This window comes from Quercus suber, unplaced genomic scaffold (genome assembly GCF_002906115.3).
Source record: "Quercus suber isolate HL8 unplaced genomic scaffold, Cork oak 2.0 scaffold_29, whole genome shotgun sequence".
NCBI classification, from domain to species: Eukaryota; Viridiplantae; Streptophyta; class Magnoliopsida; order Fagales; family Fagaceae; genus Quercus; species Quercus suber.
Window position 1 is genome coordinate 2,234,263 of NW_027069494.1, and position 16,510 is coordinate 2,250,772.

General features: G+C 38.8%; 2 protein-coding genes across 2 annotated transcripts; both read left to right on the forward strand.

Moving 5' to 3' along the window:
- The first annotated feature begins 1,080 nt into the window (after window positions 1–1,080).
- Window positions 1,081–5,380, forward strand: LOC111997342 (polyprenol reductase 2). The gene is made up of 6 exons (XM_024029419.2): window positions 1,081–1,676; window positions 2,452–2,801; window positions 3,771–4,005; window positions 4,756–4,854; window positions 4,994–5,065; window positions 5,174–5,380. Exons 1-6 carry the CDS (start codon window positions 1,521–1,523, stop codon window positions 5,276–5,278), a joined length of 1,017 nt encoding a protein of 338 aa, XP_023885187.1. The 5' UTR covers window positions 1,081–1,520; the 3' UTR covers window positions 5,279–5,380.
- A 2,819-nt stretch (window positions 5,381–8,199) lies between these two features.
- LOC136066273 (uncharacterized) lies at window positions 8,200–8,649 on the forward strand. The gene has a single exon (XM_065770318.1). The coding sequence runs from the start codon at window positions 8,200–8,202 to the stop codon at window positions 8,647–8,649; it is 450 nt and encodes a 149-aa protein (XP_065626390.1).
- Window positions 8,650–16,510: the final 7,861 nt, after the last annotated feature.

The window sequence follows — 16,510 nt, forward strand, 5'->3', positions numbered from 1 at the left end:
AAGGAAAGGAACTTGGTCATTTCAAAATCCGAGCCCCTCTACTTCATGGAGGTCAAATGGGAGGAAAGACGAAGGGGCTGTTTTCAAGTCCAAAACCGAACCACCAAAAGGAGAGATGATGCTCCCAATGTCAACAAAGGTAAAAATGAATCTCAAACTTGTAATCGTGATATTAAGTGTTTTCGTTGTTTAGGAGTAGGTCATATAGCTTCACAATACCCAAATAAGAGGACCATAATCGCACGTATTGATGGAGAGGTGGAAACTGAAAGTGAGGGAGATGATAATCAGATTCCATCACTTGAGGATGGTTGTGATGATAATGTGGAGTATCCAGTGGAGGGTGAGTCACCTATGGCTAGGCGTGCTTTAAGTGCCCAAGTCAAAGAGGATGATATGGAACAACAAAGGGAGAATATTTTTCATACTAGATGCCACGTCAATAATAAGGTATGTAGTATGCTCATTGATGGGGGGAGCTGTACTAATGTGGCTAGCACTACTTTAGTGGAAAAATTGAATTTACCTACTTTGAAACACCCTAGACCGTATAAGTTGCAGTGGTTGAATGATTGTGGAGAGGTTAAGGTAAATAGGCAAGTACTGGTTTCTTTTTCAATTGGGAGTTACATTTTTTTTTTTTTTTTTTTTTTTCATTTTAATGAATGTATTTTCTTTGTCCAAAATAAAAATTACTATGCATGTGGTTTAATTGGGTAGAAGAAAAAAATATCTCAAATTAAAATGAATGAAAAATTATGACACTAAATCCAAAAAGAGCCACGTCACACACGCTTCTAGTATTCTATTATTGGGCTTTTTAAGTTTTAAACACTCAGAAACACTAAAATGCAAGTCAACACCCTTTACCCACTATATTATACCATGGATTGATATTAGGTGCAATATCCTAAATATTGCATTTGATATAATTGATATGGATGGTTGAGATTTAAAGTTGCAAAAAACTACTTTAAATCTCAACCATTAAATATAAAAAAATGTGTAAAAGTAAAAATGTAAAGATAAAAAGGTATTTAAAAAAAAAAGTTGTGAGGGGATTGGGTTAATTCCACTGTGCGATTGCATTTAGCAATTGCACCGGATCCCAATCCTTATCCATTACCGAAACGTCAGCGTTTCTATCCTTTTTATGAAATCTCACCGTCAACTATACCAACTACCTCACCGTTATTTTTCTTCTTCTTCCTTCTCATCGTACTCCAAAACGCACCGTATTAATCCTCGTACGAACTCTGTTCTCGATCGCCTCCATAACCAAACGTGTAGAAAACTCAATAGCTTTGCTTTTAACATTCCCAACACTCCACGCCTGGTATCGCTTACACTTACAAATTCCCGTTGTTTTATTATTTTATGGGATTTTCATTTCCATGCACTATTTCTGTGCAACAATGGCGGAATTTATGGAATACCCAGTTGAAGAAAGGCTCTATTTTTGAAGAAATTAACGGTTTTGAAGTCTTTGAGGTTTGTTTTCATCTGGGTCTTAGTCGAAAATGGAAGTTGGGCTTGTTGTGTTGCTGAGGACGGCTTGGATTGCTGGGACTTTGCCTATTTTGATTGCTTTGGTTCCGTCCTCTAGGCTCAGTTGGTTTCGTGATTTGCTTTTGGGATTTGCTAAGCGAGGGAAGCTCTTGCAGTCTTCGTCAAAGGTAACCGTTTTATGAATTGATAGATTGTGTTGGTATTTTTTTTTTTCCTGCATTTGGGTCTGTTTGTTTGCAGAGAAATTGGAGGGGAAAGAGGAGGAAAAGAAATTAGAAATTTTGTAATTGCGTCTTAGTCTCTGTTTCATGTTTTGGATAATGGGGTTGAATTTTCTTGACTTGAATTTCTTAGAGTATGATATTTTCTCTCCTTGGTACATGTTGTTTTGCTGGTTTTTTGTTTTCCTAAATTTATTGACAACTTAGAGAAGCTTTAGTATATTTGGAATTGGAGTAATGCTACTTGGCTTAGATGGAAATCTGGATTTTGTGTTATATATGGCGTAGCTTCTAAGAAAATTTGCAGGTTTGTACCCTTTTAGAATGTTTGCTTTTCTGAATTCCAATATGTTTTTATCAAATAATCGAACTTTTTCATGTTGTAAAAGTTATGATCGTAGTAGAGTTGATGAAATGAGCTTGAATCTTGACATTCTAACTCAAAGAGAAAGAAAATGCCTAATTTTAAATATTAAAACTGTAGTATTAAGAAAAGTTCTTTTATCAGTACTTCATTCTTCTTGTAAGTTGAATTCCTTGATAGTTCTCTTATAATCAAACTTTGCCATATTGTAAAAGTTATGATTGATTGCAATGGAGTAGATGAAATGAGTTTGAATCTTTACATTTCACCTCAAAGAGAAAGAAAAACCTACTTTATTTACTCTTGAAGGACAAGGGGGGTGGAAACCAATTTAAATTACTCCTTGTTGGATTGCAGAAGTTCACTGTACCTCAATGTTTCTTCTGTCATTTTTATGTGCTGGCTGTGGTGTGGACAACCTTCCTGCTTGTCACAACTTGGACGTATGCATATAGAACAGCACCATTGGTTTCAGAGCCATTTATTTACTCTTCTATTCCAAGTTACTTGACTGGAGGTTCACTCATTTTTTCTTGGCTCAATTCGCGTTCAACGCCAATGAGGCAAAGATATATGGTCTGGCGATCTGTTTTTCTGCTTTTGTTGATGGAAGTTCAAGTTTCGAGACGCCTCATTGAGACAATATATGTGTTCAACTATAGCCCCACAGCTCGGATGCATATTTTTGGTTATCTTACTGGCCTATTGTTAGTCTATTGAAAATCCTATAACTTCTAATTTCCTTGCAGTGGTTTTTTTTTTTTTTCATAATTTTAACTCCTGTAGAAAAGAGAGAGAAAAGTGATGATTGTAGATGGCCCCTTAATATATGATATTCATAAAGGATTTTACTAATGTGAGTGTCAATTAGCGCAATTGATAAAGTCCCATGTCATTGGATAAGGGACTTGGGTTTGAATCCTGCCTATGCCAAAAAGAAACCTATTGGTCTTTTGACTCAATAGTAAAGAGCAATCATTATTGAGCAGATGCCATAGATTTCAAATCCTATCGTATACATAATTTTTTTTTACAAAAAGGAGTATACATCTAAGATGCTGTTGATGCGTCCATTGATAACTCAATATAACATGATTGTGGTTAACATAAGATATTGAATTGAATTGATATGTTGTCTTCCATGTAATTAATATGGATGTTTTAGTTTAGCATGGAACAAATGTTTTGGCTATACTTGGTAACCTGTATTTATCAAATCTGAGATTCTGGGTTCAAATTCAACATAAATCAAATTATATGGTTCCTCACAACTGGTTAGTTCAGAAACTATTTGATGTAAACATTGTTCTTTTTACTACTGTGCTTAAAAAATAATTATTCTTGGATAAGAAGAAAAATATTTTTATGGATTAGCCTATACTAATATCTATGTTTTGATATTAAAAAAAAAAAAAAAAAAAAAATACTATCTTCATGTTAGTAACTACTCTCTCCTAGGAAGATACCCTGCTTGCATTTATTGCACATCATATTCCTTACCAAAATAACAGGTAGAAGACCTAATGCTGCATTTAATCTTTGGTTTTCACGATGAGATGCCATTAATTGATTTATGACAAACTAGTTTCAGCTTTTCAGTTCTCTTTGCTATTACTATTGTATGTGTAAATGCTGATATTCTGTTAATTTTTGTTGTATTCTGTAATCTGGATTAGTTTCTACACAGCAGCACCACTGTCACTTTGCTGCAATTTTGCACCAGAGTTGTATGAATTTGTGACAAATAGAGTGGCTGAATTCATCGTTAAAGGCAAGAGTCAGATGCCGGCTATTGAATTTGATTGGTGGGAATTTATGAATCCTCTCATGAAGCTTGGATGGCGCCAATGGATTGGTGCTACTATATTTTTTTGGGGCTGGATTCATCAGCGCCGTTGTCATGCAATTCTTGTATGTTTCACTACTTAATCAGTTTGTTGATTTAGTTATTGATTTCTTAGGTCTGTGACTCATTTTTAGGTGTAGTCTTAAATATTGTTGCATAAATCACCTTTCACAACCAAGCTTCTGTTTGGTCGGACAAGAATTTGACAACAATATTATCTCATGACTGTGATCATGATTATGGTTGCAAGTGGCAAAGTACTTGGTTGTAAATGGAAGCTGCTGTTTTAGTTGATAACAAAATTGATATTACAGAAGCAAAATTTTGAAATATGTACATTTGCGCGCACTCACACACACACACACACACATATATGTTGCATATGTATGTACCTACTCTCTGCTAATTATTTGGCACACAATAAATTATTGTTGTTTACTTGACATGAATACCTAAGGAGATTTAGATGTCCTTGCTAGAATGATGGTAAATGGCAGGATCAACGCCATTCATGAATTCCTAAAAGGATTTTTGTGAAATGAAAATAAACATGTACAAATGCTATGGTTTTTTGTGAAATGAAAGTAAACATGCACCAAATGCTATAAGAGATCATAATTACGTTGTCCTAAACAAGATATTCAACAGACTGGAATGATCTTTTTCCATAGGCGTTGCTGATACACATTTTCACTTATTTTTTCTTGCATATGGGGAGAAGGAATGAAAATGTTTGTTTGCCTGTTGGAGATTGTCCCTGAAATCTTCACTTTTCAATATCTTACCATTGGCTGACCTTACGGATTCCTTGGCAGGGCTTGCTACGTGACCAGACAGAACAAGTTGACGAGTATGTAATCCCTCATGGTGATTGGTTTGAAAGTGTTTCATCCCCGCATTATCTGGCTGAAATTGTAACTCTCTCTCTCTCGCTGTGTGTGCATGCATGTTGTCATTTCCTAAGTATTTTATGATATTGTGAGGTACTCAAGATTACGCCAATAGTTAGCATTTTCATGGTGTCCTAATTGCTTTTCTGATTATAATTTGCAGGTTATATACGCTGGTCTTCTGGTTGCTAGTGGAGGAGCAGATCTCACAATCTGGTTACTTTTTGGATTTGTGGTATAATTCCTTTCCTATATTTACATTTTTCATAATTTTTTTTCCTTTGCCTTTGTGCACTTTGACCCTTATCTAAATACATCCGTTCTTTTTTTTTCTCATTGGCAGGTGGTAAATTTGGCGTTTGCAGCAGTAGAAACACATAGGTGGTATCTTCGTAAATTTGACAATTACCCAAGCAACCGGTTTGCAATTATTCCATTTCTTTATTGAGCTTTTGACACAGAGGTGCATAGACAATACTATTGAGTTTGTATCAGTTTGAATAACTAATGTTGCAATGTTTTATGTAATATTGTTTTGGAGAATGTTGTATATATATTTTAGTATAATTGTTATAGAACTTTGTTAGAAATAAATTCATCATAAAAAATAAAATAAAAATTATAAATTGCATACACATATCCATTATAATTATTTTGTTCAAGTAATGCAGCAATTAAAAAACAACTTAAGTGGAATTCACTCCATGTGCACTTTAGTACTCCATCAGATTCCACACACTACCTTGATTTTATAAACAAACCCAAATATCTCAATCAATGCCTTTGATAATAATAGTAAATTGTATGCGATACACAAATAATTTTATGATAGTTTTTATATAAGATGATTTTGAAAAATATTGTACATATATTATAAAGAAAAAGTAATCTAAAGTAGAGTAGAGAAACATATCTATTTTGAGATATTAAAAATTAATTTAGTAGTTTCACTACACATTTGTAACCTTCTTAAGGTAAGATTAATTTATAATAAAAAAATCATGAAACTAAAAATAAATGTAAAAGAGTAACAGGACCGTGAAAATCAACAAATTTGTACTGTGTACACAGATCGCATACCGTAGAATGAAAGTATGCCTAATTCTCTCACTATTTTTCACTCATCAATAGTGTGACATTAAAATTATGGTAGAATATGACTTTACATTGCACACCAAATACTCTCTCTACTTATGTATTCAAAACAAAAACTAACCAACAAAATTACTCAAACTCAAATCATATTTAAGCCCTTAAATTTTTTTTTTTTAAAGAAAAAAATTACCCATGGGGTTTTGGCAGCATAATGGTGGAGGCCAGTATGACGAAGGCCTCTTAGATTCCTTTTTCTCTCTTTTACAAATACTTTATCAATCTCAAGTCTTATTTTGGTAATACTGTAATAGTGAAACAATATATTTCATTTAACAATCCACAACATTTTTGTGTCTTTCTATCCCTCTCTAGGGAGAAATTATACATTCTTCTAGTAAACCACGTCACTTGTCCATCATTCCACTAAAAGACTCTCACTTGTTTAAAATTGTTAAGTTAGTAACTAGTTTTTGTTTTAAAAAAATTTATAACTTAGCAATTTTAAACAGGTGGGAGCCTTTTAGTGGAATAGTAGACTACGTCACTTGTCCACCATGAGAACCTTATAATTTCTCATCTCTAAGGTCTTATCTAATTAGTTATTATTATTGGTCATTATTTTATTTATTATTTATTATTTTTTGCTTTTGTTTTTAATACTGAAACATTGGGTATGCTAAAAGACATGAAGAAGAGAGAAATGTGTGGTGTAAGCTCAAACAATTAATTAGATATTAATGAGATAATAATAAAAAATAAATTAATGTAAACCTTTGAGTAACAGTAAAAAAAAAAAACTTAATGAAAAGAGGTAAAAAAAAAAGAAAAAAAAAAAAGACTAAATGCAAAATTAGAAAGCACCACAAAAAAAAAAAAAAAAAAAAACAACAACAACAACAATGATGACAACAACTTTGGAGTTGTGGGGGGTAGAAACTCAAGCTTATGTATTGTGCCCAAAGCCCTATTTGAAGTTTACTGTGTGTCTAAAAAGGTGAAAATTGTTGAGAAGGAGTCCGCATGAAAGAAAGATACCTGGGAGTGAAGAAGATCAGTCCGAAGAGAGCACCAGCGTTTCGAAGAGATCATTCTCCTCGGATGTAAAGATTCTTAGTCAAGCAAATATCTGGGGGGTTCGAATGATCTTACTAATGACTTCAGCATCTGGATAAACTTTGGACAGGCCTTAAGATAAGAAGAATGGAGAAATATCTAAAAGGAAAAGCTGTCACCACCACATTAAATGCACTGCATCTGCTTTTCTGGCTACATTAATGTAGAGAAGACCCCTGAACAATATCAATCCAGCTACCACCACTCACAGAAAGCTAAGGAAGAGATCTAACGTGACACATACTCAAGTGGATACTTAGATGAAGAACAAGTGGATGATGAAGATGGTGAGGAAGGATGATATATAAAAGAAAAGCCTTAAGAGGAGAGGGGGACGGTTCTGGAGAGTTGTATTGATTTTTCATTTAATAATATTCCTCTTCGGACATCAAACTGAAAAGTTTTGAAGTGTGTTTTTTATATTAGTTCCTTCTTGTACACCAGAATTAACTATTGTTAAGTCCATAATCAGCCTAACTCTTTCACCAATTCTCTACAAATTCATTATTCTGCGTTCATTGGGCTCATAATCCAAACCTTTTGGGCTTGAGCCACAAAAATAAACCCTACAATTGGCGCCGTCTATAGGAAGAGCTTGAGCGAAAGTGGAAGCAACAGTTGATAATGGTTGAACTAGGGCAACAACCAGCAAAATCTAGGACATCCCAACACATAGACCCTTTTCTGAATTCGGAGTAGAGACAAAATCGTGAAGGCAGTGTGCATACTACGCACCCTGAGCGAAGCCAACCACATGGAGGAAGTCACGTGTCTCATGTAGAAAAGAACCACAACATGCAACTGAAAATTGAGAGGCTAAAAAAGGAGTTGTGCCATGCGAAAAGGAAACGGATTTCTTCGCATTTTGATGAAGATTTTGGTGACGAGCAAGATGTCACTTATGAGCAGAGATCTCGGACACCAATCAGTGAATCCTTTTCCTATGAAGAGGAGCACCATCGCAAGAGACAAACTCAAAGCCCATCTCGTAGAGGTGTGGGGAACGATGCTATGAGCAAAGTCTTGAATCAAATCTCTAGGTCACCCTTCACGCATAGGATTGGAGGAGCGAGACTTTCTCGGCATTTTAACCAGCCAACCTTTACCATTTATAATGGTAAAACAGACCCTGTGGAACATGTGAGTCACTTTAATTAGAGGATGGCTGTCTATTCCAGAGATGAGGCTCTGATGTGCAAAGTTTTCTCCTCCAGTCTTAGACCGGTTGCAATGAGATGGTTTGACAGCCTAGAAGCAAACTCTATCGACTCCTTCAGAGAGCTTACTCAGGCATTTGGTTCTCGTTTTGTCACATGTAGAAGAGTGGCCAGGCCCTTGTCTTCACTTTTATCCTTAAGCATGCAAGAGGGTGAGACCTTGAAAACGTATTTAGATAGGTACTGGGAGATGTTTAATGATATGGAGGGCAATTTTGATGGCATGGCCCTTAGCACATTTAAGCTCAGCCTCCCCACTGACCATGGTTTGAGAAAGTCCTTAACTGGCAAACCAGTAACTAACATGCGTCAGCTCATGGACCGCATCGAAAAATATAAAAGAGTTGAAGAAGATCAACATCAAGGGAAGGGAAAGGATAAGGTTATCCCCTAGGAAAGGAGGGATTTCAGGTCGGACCGTTACAATAACAACAAACCACGGATAGATTTCGCTAGGCAGTCAAGATCAACAAACCTTCAAGCAGTTAACACTGTATTCAAAGAGCCAGTGCATCAGGATTTGGAAAAAGTTAAGAATGAACCATTCTTCAAGTGGCTGAACAAAATGGTAAAGAACCCTGAAAGGCGTAACCATAATCTCTATTGCCAATGCCACCAAGATCATAGGCATAACACAGAAGATTGCAGGAGTCTGTGGGATCATTTGGACCAACTGGTTCGCAAAGATAAATTAAGACACCTCTTGCATCACTCCAGTGGCCGAAGAGGTTAAATAAACTCTAAACCCAGAGGAATGATTCTTCAAAGCCTCCATTGGGAATTATCAACGTCATCTTCGCCGCACCAGGGAGAATAAGATCCTGGCCGTCCAAGGTTATGCCGATAGCCCGGTTACCGGCAGGGGACTTTGGCTAAGATCCGAAGAAAGCTAGACCAAATATTCAACCGATTTTAGGCTTCTCGGACGAACACAAGATTAGAACCATCCAACCATATGATGACGCTTTAGTAGTCACCCTCAGAATTGGAGGATATGATGTGAAGAGGGCGATGGTGGACCAAGGTAGCATGGTAGAGATAATGTACCCTGACCTCTACAAGGGGTTGAACCTAAAACCTGATAACTTAACACCATACAGTTCTCCCCTGGTTAGCTTCGAGGGAAGAATCGTCACCCTGAAAGGCCAAATATGGTTACCCATACAGACTGGCTTGGAGGTAGTGGAGGTGGATTTTATTGTTGTAAATGTGTATTCCCCTTATACAGCAATTGTTGCTAGACGTTGGCTTCATACGTTAGGGGCTGTTTCTTCTACTTTGCATCAAAAAGTTAAATATCCATCCGAAGGGCAAGTTTGTGAAATCCGGGGAGATCAATCCCCGACCAGACAATGCTTGGTGGCTGCCATCTAGCACAAGCCCGAAACGGAGTCTTCGGCCAGGGCCAAGAGAGATTTATAGCAGTTAAAAAGTCAGGTGTCACCCGACAAAGATTCAGATGAGGGTGTTAGATGTGAATAAGGGTCGTCAATGGGTCGGGTCGGGCCGGCCCGACCCATTTTTACTTGGCCCATGGGCACAATGGGTTAGGCATAATGTAACGGGCCGAGCCGGGCTGGGCCGAAAGAGAAAACCTCAGCCCATGACCCTGCCCATGGGCAATGCCCATTTTGTCTTTAACAAGCAGGGCTATCGGGTTGGGCCTAATGGGCTACTCATGGGCTTGTGTTAGCATATTATTTTATTATTTTTATAAGGAAAGAATCAATTTTTTATAAAGGAATAATCAATCTATTTTTTTAAAGGAAAGAATTAAAGAATTTAATACTTAATTACAAATTTTTTTACAGTCAAATCTATTTAATTTTTTGTTTTGTTGATGGAAACCTATTTAATTTTTTTTTATTAAGGCTTTAAATAGATTTTTATTTTTATCTTTAATAAAAAAAATGTCAAATGGTTAATTCAAATTTGCTAGACTACTAGAAAAATATATATTTAGTAAACTAAGTTTAGCATAATTACTTTGAGTATCTTAGTGGTTCAAGGAGTTCTCTTAAGAAATTCCTTTATAATATTTCAAGATCAATTTTTCATACACTTCCTATATATTTTTGTTATGAATTATGAGTTATTGGGCTAGGCCAATGGGTTAGGCCAACGGGCTGAGCAACGGGTTGGGCTACTGGGCTAGCCCATTGGGTACCCATGGGTATAAAAACTAGCCCACGGCCTGACCCACTAGGCTAGTGGGCTACCCATGAGTCTTGATAATAACGGGCCGGACCGCCCATTAGCCCGGTGGGCCGTCGAGTTTATGGGTCAGGCTATGGGCCTGGGCTATTTGATGACACTTAAATGTGCAGATTTAATAAAGTTCTGCTTGGAGACAATCCCGAAAGGTTTTTTCAAGTCGGATCTCAGATGCCTCTACCAAAAAGGGAGGAGCTAGTACATTTCCTTAAAAGAAACCTCGATGTATTTGCCTGGAACGCCTACGAGGTCCCAGGGGTGGATCCAGGATTCATTTGCCACCATCTAAAGGTCAACCTATTGATCACCCCTAAGAAGCAACCTCTTCAACGCCCATCTAAGGAGCATGCTGATGCAATAAGAGAAGAAGTAACAAAGCTCAAACAAGCTGAAGCTATTAAAGAGGTTTTTTATCTTGAATGGCTAGCAAACACTGTGGTGGTGAAGAAAAAGAATGGGAAATGGCGAGTATGTGTACACTTCACTAACTTAAATAGGGCCTGTCCTAAGGACCCATTCTCTATGCCAAAAATTGATTAGTTGGTAGATGCCACGGTCAGCCACCCTCGAATGAGTTTCCTAGATGCCTTCCAAGGTTACCATCAAATACCGCTAACTCTAGACGATCAGGAGAAGACTGCATTTGTCACCCCTATTGGTAACTACCATTACAAGGTGATGCCTTTTGGTTTGAAAAACGCAGGATTTACTTACCAAAGGATGATGACGAGGATGTTTGAGTCGTAATTGGGCAAAAGTATCGAAATCTATATAGACGACATGGTGGTGAAAAGCAAGATCGTTTCGGAGCATGTAAAAGATCTTGAAAACATTTTTGAAATTCTAAGAAGGCACAAGCTACGTCTAAACGCCTCCAAATGCTCATTTGGTGTGGGGTCAAGCAAGTTCTTGGGGTACATGGTGACTCACAGGGGAATTGAAATTAACCCCGATCAGATAAAAGCTATCCACAATTTACAGGCTCCTCGGAATCCCAAAGAAGTTCAGAAGTTGATCGGAAAGACTGCTGCCCTAAATTGATTCATCTCCCGATCAGCAGATAGGTGTAGACCTTTCTTCTCGTTGATCAACAAATGGAAGGGATTTGAGTGGACTGAAGAATGTGCTGTGGCTTTTTAGCAACTTAAGGACTATCTCGCTCGGCCACCCATCATGTCCAGTCCTGAACCAGACAAAATCCTGTTTGCCTACATTGCTGTGGCTCTTTGTGCTGTGAGCTTGGTGTTAATACGGACAGATCACGGTGTGCAAAGGCCGGTCTACTATGTATGTAAGTCGCTGCATGAGGCCGAGATTCGTTATTTGCCACTGGAGAAGGCTATCCTGGTAGTGGTGCTTGGAACGCGGAAACCTCCTCATTATTTCCAAGCTCATACGGTCATTGTTCTCACCTAGCTCCCGCTCAAGGCCATACTCCAAAGTACTAATTACACTAGGAGGATTGCTAAGTGGGGCACAATCTTGGGGGCTTTTGATATCAGGTACATACCTCGCACATCGGTCAAGGGCCAAGTCCTTGCGGATTTGGTGGCTGAGTTCACGGAGCCCAGGGTAGAAGAAATAACGCCGACCTCGAACATGGATGAAAAAACGGTTGGCATGATTTCTCAACAAATCCCCTCACATTGGGAAATGTATGTGGATGGTGCAGCGAACTAGATGGGTTCTGGAGTGGGGCTAGTGCTGATATCCCCCGAAAAAATCATCATTGAAAAGTTATTAAGATTGGATTTTTCAGCAACCAACAATGAGACGGAGTATGAAACTTTACTAATGGGAATGACTATAGTTCGAAGAATGGGAGGAAAGTCAGTGGAGGTGTTCTCGGACTCGAGATTAGTCGGTTGCCAAGTACAAGGTGAGTTTGAAGTGATGGATAAGAGAATGCAGGGATACCTGAGCGGAGTTAAGCGTCTGCAATCAGAGTTCGACTCTTTTAATTTGTTGCATATCCCCAAAAATGGTAATGTGCATGCTGATTCTTTAGCCACACTTGCTACCTCTTCAGCACAGGACTTGCCGAGGGTTATCCTCATTGAGGACATGCATGGCCCTATAGAAGCATGAAGAGAGGTAGCCCAAGTTCACCAAATCAGGGCCGAACTCAGTTGGATGGATTCTATAGTCAAATTCTTGTTGGAGGATATTTTGCCCGAAGAGAATGGCGAAGCTGATAAAATTCGGAGGAAAGCGACCAGATTCTGGCTATCCGAGGATCGAAAATTATACAAACATTTCTATTTAGATCGTACTTATTATGCATGCATCCTGAAGCAGCTGAGTTATTACTGGAAGAGCTACATGAAGGAATCTGTGGGAGCCACACTGGAGGTAGATCCTTGGCTCATCGAGCCATTACCCAAGGTTACTGGTGGCCAAATATGCAAAAAGAAGCTCATGAATATGTCAAGAAGTGCGACCAATGTCAACGATTTGCCCCAAACATTCATCAGCTAGGGGGAACCCTTAATCCGCTATCCAGCCCATGGCCCTTTGCTCAATGGGGTTTAGATATCGTGGGTCCATTCCCCAAAGCCACAGGAAACAGGAAATATCTTCTGGTCGACACAGACAATTTTACCAAATGGGTTGAAGTTGAACCTTTGGCCAACATCAGAGATGTAGATGTATAGAAATTTGTGTGGAAGAATATTGTCACTTGGTTTAGGACTCCTCATACTCTCATTTCTGACAATGGCTTACAGTTCGATAGTAAAGCGTTCAGGAGTTATTATAGTGAACTGGAAATCACAAACAGATACTCCACCCCTACCTATCCCCAAAGGAATGGGCAAGCAGAAGCAATTAACAAGGTCATAGTTAATGGATTAAAAAAAAGACTAGACAATGCAAAGGGCAAATGGGTGGAAGAACTGCCACACGTACTATGGGCATATAGAACTACACCTTATAGGTCTACTGGAGAAACCCCATTTTCAATGACCAACGGAGCTGAGGCTGTCATACCTCTGGAGACTAGGTTCCCAACTATGAAGACTAGTTCGTTCAGTCTAACCAGCAACAATGAGCAGCTAGAAAAGAGTTTGGATCTGATTGAAGAACGGAGAAAAAATGCAATGGTCCTATTAGCACATTACCAACAAAAGCTCAGGCAGGGCTATGATACCAACGTAAAGCTAAGGCCTCTAGAACCTGGCGATTTGGTACTCAGGAAAGTTATGGGCACTGCAAAGAACCCAACTTGGGAAAAGTTAGGGCCCAACTAGGAGAGGCCATATCTTATTACTTCAGAAGCTGGCATTGGGGCATAGTTTTTGGAAGATTTGGATAGTCATGTAATACCACGCCCTTGGAATGTAAACAACCTTAAAAGGTATTATTATTAATCAAGTCTTTACTTTAATCATTGTGCCAATTTATTATGTAAAATTTTTGGACATCTCCTAAGTGTTTAAACTTAAATCCAATCGTATCTGAAGTCCTTGGACCAGATGATTTGGATTAGTTGACACTCATTTACAAGTCTCCTAAGTGTTTAAACTTAAATCTAATCATGCCTGAAGTCCTCGGACTAGATGATTTGGGTTAGTTGACACTCGTTTACAAGTCTCCTAAGTATTTAAACTTAAATCCAATCATGCCTGAAGTCCTCGGACCAGATGATTTGGGTTAGTTGACACTCGTTTACAAGTCTCCTAAGTGTTTAAATTTAAATCTAATCATACCTGAAGTACTCGGATCAGATGATATAAGTTAGTTAACACTGTCTTATAGTCATTATCAAAGTTCAAATTTAACAAATAATGCTTAAATAACTTTGACTCGTATCTTAAATATTGAAATAATCCAAGAATCTAAGAAAATCTGTAATATCTTCACATCATTCATTGCATTTTATGTTCGTTAATAGCTCTTGTATGACCTACTCCTTCCAGTATTTGAATAAGGCGTTTACATCACTAGTCTAATATTGTTTTTAAATCTGCCTGTACTACAATAGTAAATCTCATAATGAGTACGACAAAAATGGAAAATAGAAGAATGATTTCATTAATTAAAAAGAAAGTACATTGCAATCCCCTACATAAAAAAATAAATAAATAAATAAATAAACAAAAAAAAAAAAAACTAATACAAGTACAAAATAGAAATCCCTAGGTGTCTAAGGCTTCGTCTGAGAAGCCAAAAGGTCAGCAGCATGGTTGGGCTAGGTGGCAACATCCTTAATCTGATCTTCAGCCTGCTTGCCCTGGTCTCTAATTTGACCAGACTCTTGGGGTGCTTCGGTAGGATCAGGAAGGGTCTGGTCAACTATCGGCTGCTCTGGATCTTTTGTCAGTTCGCGGATGTCTGGGTGGTAGAAAATGCTCTTAAGCTGCCTCAAATCAGCCTCTGGAGGGACCCCAACAGCATCAAGGGCTTTCTCCCAAGTCACATAACAATACTCCCTGTAGACCTTCGCGAACTCTTTAGTAAGTCTAAGTTGGGTCTCCTCCACCCCAAGAGTGTATGCTGCCTATCTCTCAGCCTCCACTGCCTCCTTGGCCAGTTAAGCCCCTTTCTCAGCCAACTGAGCATCTTCCTTGGCTTTCTTTAGCTCAGCACAAAGACCTTTGACTGTCTCTCTCTGTCTCTAGATTGATCTCGGTCATGCGCAATTGCTTGCGTTGTTCTTCTGCCTGCTTTTCAGCAGTCTTCAGGCTAGCGTCTATATTGTCCCTTTGGCTTGTCATATCTCTCAGCTGCTCGGATAGCCAAGAGTAATCTTCCTTCAGACCACCCAGGGATTTCTCAACCTCAGACCGAGTGTGAGCCTCGGCCTGGGCCTCATTAAAGGTTCTCTTGTTCCACTCTTCAGCCACGTAAACTTGCTGGGTAATGTGTATAGTAAAAGAAAGAATTTCAATACAAAGCAAAAAAAAAAAAAAAAAATTTAAATTAATTGATCAACATTTTAATAAAAAGAATGGACTGGTTCACTTACTATGGCCAAATCCCTTTTGAGGGATAAGAAGAGTTCATACTGGCTGAAGCGCCTGTAAGACTCCATATCCTTTAGAAGGAGTAGCTGCTCCAGGGCTTCAGCAACCAAACCTGCCCTCCCCCCATGGTAGTTCCTAAGGGAAGTATCCCAGGGGATGGGAGCACCGTCTAGCTTCCGTTTAGGGGACCAAGTGCGCGGCCCTCAGCGCACCTCGGTGGCAAGAGCTTCGTCTCGAGTCTCGGTGGACGAAGCCCTTTTGCCCCGCTAGCCCTTATCCACCTTCTGTTGATTTGCCTTTCTTGTAGGCACCATCTCCCTCTCCTGGTCAATCGTAATGGGCCTCTTCTTCTTCATATCTGGCAATGGTTTTAGGCCTAGATCAGCGGTAATTGGGGAGGTGGTGGAGGAAGACTGACAACTGGCTGAGACGTCCCAATATCCTTGGGCCCAACCTTCTTATTCCTATTCTTCATTAGATCTTTCAAACTTGCCATGTTGTCTTCTTTGTCTGAAGAGACTTCTGGAATAGCTGTTATTAAGATAGGAGGGCGGACACTAGATTACCTGTCAACTTCCTCCTCGGCGTCTGAAATGCATATCACTTGAACCTCTTCTGAGGCCTTTTCGAAGGTAAATTTGTCAATTTGCTCTTCGAGTGATGAAGTCGAAGAAGCAACACCTTCGCCTTCTGCTGCTGGCTCAAGGGGAATCTGTTGAACCAACTGGATGAGCAACGGTACACCCTGCGGGTTTGGATGTGGCAGGGGGGAAGATCGAACGGAGCCAAAAAAATCTTTCCGAACAACGTCGATGTAGTTGATGCGATGGTCTCCTTGTCTTATCGCGTTTCCAACCGGCTGGAAATCGGACGGTTTGGGCGTGTAACCAAGAATGAGGGGAACCAACCGGAGTTGCCCGTCTTCACTCATAAAAATTTCTGATCGTAATAGATAGTTAAGCGCGGCGATGTTTGTAAGACTCAGCCTAGGAAAAACGTGGTTTTTATCTGTCAACATCACAACAGAACTTAGTCAGAAACTTGAAAATAACAAGACAGAGAGGACAAAATTGTTAA

Excerpts from the sequence above, each read along its gene's own strand:
- LOC136066273 (XM_065770318.1), top strand. The coding sequence starts at position 8,200 with ATGGCTGTCTATTCCAGAGATGAGGCTCTGATGTGCAAAGTTTTCTCC.
- LOC111997342 (XM_024029419.2), top strand. The coding sequence starts at position 1,521 with ATGGAAGTTGGGCTTGTTGTGTTGCTGAGGACGGCTTGGATTGCTGGG. Across the intron at positions 1,677-2,451 it reads TCTTGCAGTCTTCGTCAAAG|AAGTTCACTGTACCTCAATG; the intron begins GTAACCGTTTTA and ends GTTGGATTGCAG. Across the intron at positions 2,802-3,770 it reads GGTTATCTTACTGGCCTATT|TTTCTACACAGCAGCACCAC; the intron begins GTTAGTCTATTG and ends AATCTGGATTAG.